Here is a 3,206-nt window from a genome sequence, read left to right as displayed (position 1 = left end):
CTGAATCAAGACAAAAAATGGAGAGTACTCCATCAAGACCGGTTACTACTCAGCGCTAGACAAACAATGGGAGCAACGACCAGCACCACCAAGCCGCCACCTCTGCAACTGGATGAAAGATGTCTGGACGGTCCCCCTATCCCCGAAACTACAAATCTTCCTATGGAAGATAATGAATGGAGCCTTACCGCTCGGAGAAAACTTGGAGAAAAGAGGACTGAGAGAAAACATAGCATGTGTTCACTGTGGAGCTAGAGAAACGACTTCACATCTCTTCTTACAGTGCCCTTTTGCGATGAATGTGTGGAGTTCTGCTCCTATACATCAGGTGAGTTCAGTCGTCTCAGCACCAGACTTCCCGACTGCGCTCAAGTTATCAAGGAATCTACCCAACCTACCCCCCCACCGGAATGAGAATTGGACCCCTGTTTCCTTGGATTACATGGAGCATCTGGACAGCACGGAACCTTAAAATCTTTGAAAACAGAAGCTTCAGCCCGTCAGAGGCGCTCACAAAGGCCATAGCAGATGCCCGAGAATGGCAAGACGCCCAACAGATGATACCCCCTACCTTGCCGCAGCTACAACAACCATCGCGACATCCATCAAGCCTTAACACACGCTTTACCACCTTCACTGATGCAGCCTGGAGAAAAGAATCTCTTACGGCTGGGCTAGCCTGGTCATGCACAGATAACCATGGGAATATTGTCTTCCAAGGAAGCACACCGGAGCCATGGGTCGAATCAGCGTAACTGACGGAGGGATTGGCCATAAGGGAGGCACTGTTACAAGCGCAGGCTTAGGGCCTCAACAACATCACCATTAAGTCAGACGCTCAGATCATCATCCGAGCTATCAACAACCGAGAATCAATCAAGGAACTTTTTGGCACTCTTCATGACATCCATAGTTTATCTTGTGATCTCGATGTAGTATCTTTTAAGTTTATTCCAAGAACTGAAAACTCTACTGCTGACGCCCTCGTCAAGAGGGCTCCGCTGAACTATTCTTTGCTGTAACATTTTTGTTTTTTATTAATTAATTACCTGTCGTTCAAAAAAAAAAAAGGAGGTAACTGGAAGTCCTTTATAGAAATGATTAAAAAATGTGATTGATAATGCGATTGTACTCCAACAATCTGTCAGTGTCTATTGCTTGTGGGAGCATGTCCCTTGGGGTGACTCGGATACGCATTTAATTTTATTATTATTATTATTGATCTCGCTAGTGGCTACCATTCAGTTGAATTTCGAGTAAATTATGTTTTCAATGAACTAAAGAATCTCTTTATGCAAACTGATGCACGTGAAAACTAGGCTGGTTGTTGAGTTTCTTGTGTTTGATTGTCCATTTTTATTACTACTTCCATTTCATTATAAATATCGCTTTGACATTTTTCATGGAAATTAAAAAAATAATATATAAAAAACTAATATATTCCTATTTAATATATGATTAATTAAATGGTAATAATTTTTTAAAAAATTTATTGGTTACTAAAAATGGTAAAAAATAGATTTAATGTACAAAATTACATTGAAAATGTAGAATGACATTTATTTTGAAACAAAATAAAAAAAACCTAAAGTGATACTTAATATAAAACAGAGGGAGTAGTATAATTTTAAGAAACCGGGGAAATGAGTGATGAACATTAATTTCAAATTTGAAGTTAAATAATACTTTTTATGAAATGTCATATTCCCTCCGTTTCCAAAAAAACCATATTTTAAAAGAAAAAAAATTGTTTCAAAAAGATACATTTTTTTCATTTTTAATGCATAAATTAATTGTAAATTATACATAGAAAAATATAATTATGTTTATCAAAATTCTATTGGTTAAAAATTATGGAGAATAGTTAATTAAAGAAAATAATGTATTAGTAACTAAAATATAACATATTTTTTTAATAAGTGTGAAAATCTTAAAACATACATTTTCTTGAAATAGAGGGAGTAGTATTTTAAAGAGTAGATTCTCTCATAGTATAAACTTTTTATCATAACTTATAAATAAGTACTGTACTATTTGAAGTTAGTTTGTTAATATATATCTTTAAAAGTTTCAAAAATACACATATTATTCATTTATAACTTGCAAAAATGGTTTTCATGTAAACATGATATACTCGATAGCTAGCTAGTAATACTCAGCATTTGTTGTACTTCTTTCATGTTAACCGAATGTATATAGATCTATGTTTGATAAAAATACTGTTATAAATCTTATTTATGTCAGGGTCTATGTCTTACCAAATATGGATAAATTTAATTTTACAATAACTTCTTTTTGAAGCCGTCAATTTTCAAATGCTTAGGCATATAATTTAACAAATACTGCGGCAAATCCATCTACAGTGTAGAGATATAGTCAACACTCAACAACCCTATTTATATAATATAGATAGATACAAAGGGTCATTTGCAAGTACCCTTTTACTTCGTATCCAAAAAGAGTATTGGATCATTTCCCCCTCAAAACAAAATAATTGTAGGAAAAAAAGTTAGGGTTCTTTTACTTCTGGAGATTAGTTTACAAAGATGAAGAAGAGGCAAGTGGTGATAAAACAGAGAAAAATCTCCTACACTACGACTACTTCTTCGAGCAACGTCCGTTACGTTGAGTGCCAGAAGAACCACGCCGCTAATATAGGCGGCTACGCCGTTGACGGTTGCCGTGAGTTTATGGCAAGAGGTGGGGAAGGAACCGACGATGCTTTGACGTGCGCTGCTTGTGGATGTCACCGGAATTTTCATCGGAGGGAAGTTGAAACGGAGGTTGTTTGCGAGTATTCTCCTCCTAATTGAATCATTAACGAAGATGGGAACATGGAAGAAAACCCAAGAAAGGTATATTGGTGATTTATATTAAAAGAAAAAAAGATTCTACTTCTATTGAATTATAATATCAGAGATGTATTTATCTATGTATATGGTTATTGATGTATATTCAAATACTTACAGCAACGCCAATCTATATGATTAATGATTCTTCAATCTTGATGTGATGGAGTACTATATACTTCAGCTTCAACTATATATGATTTGATCCATTTAAGATTACACACAATTTTATTTTTTGTTCTTTCGGATCTTGATTTTCTTTTTTACCTTTTTAAGACTCTTAAGAGGCCTATTTAGGTACAATGAGCCGTATATAATTTTGTGTTTGATTCTGAAGAGGTACGTAAACTATACCTT

At 35.0% G+C, this 3,206-nt stretch overlaps 1 protein-coding gene across 1 annotated transcript; it reads left to right on the top strand.

The window, feature by feature from the left end:
- Positions 1-2,445: 2,445 nt before the first annotated feature.
- On the top strand, positions 2,446-3,002 carry LOC106293915 (mini zinc finger protein 3-like). The gene has a single exon (XM_013729548.1). It carries the CDS (start codon positions 2,547-2,549, stop codon positions 2,811-2,813), a length of 267 nt encoding a protein of 88 aa, XP_013585002.1. The 5' UTR covers positions 2,446-2,546; the 3' UTR covers positions 2,814-3,002.
- The last annotated feature ends 204 nt before the right edge of the window (positions 3,003-3,206 follow it).

The sequence above is a fragment of the Brassica oleracea genome, chromosome C5 (assembly GCF_000695525.1).
Source record: "Brassica oleracea var. oleracea cultivar TO1000 chromosome C5, BOL, whole genome shotgun sequence".
NCBI lineage: Eukaryota > Viridiplantae > Streptophyta > Magnoliopsida > Brassicales > Brassicaceae > Brassica > Brassica oleracea.
The sequence above is the reverse complement of the archived record's forward strand: the minus strand, read 5'-3'. Positions and strand labels throughout refer to the sequence as shown.

Excerpts from the sequence above, each read along its gene's own strand:
- LOC106293915 (XM_013729548.1), top strand. The coding sequence starts at position 2,547 with ATGAAGAAGAGGCAAGTGGTGATAAAACAGAGAAAAATCTCCTACACT.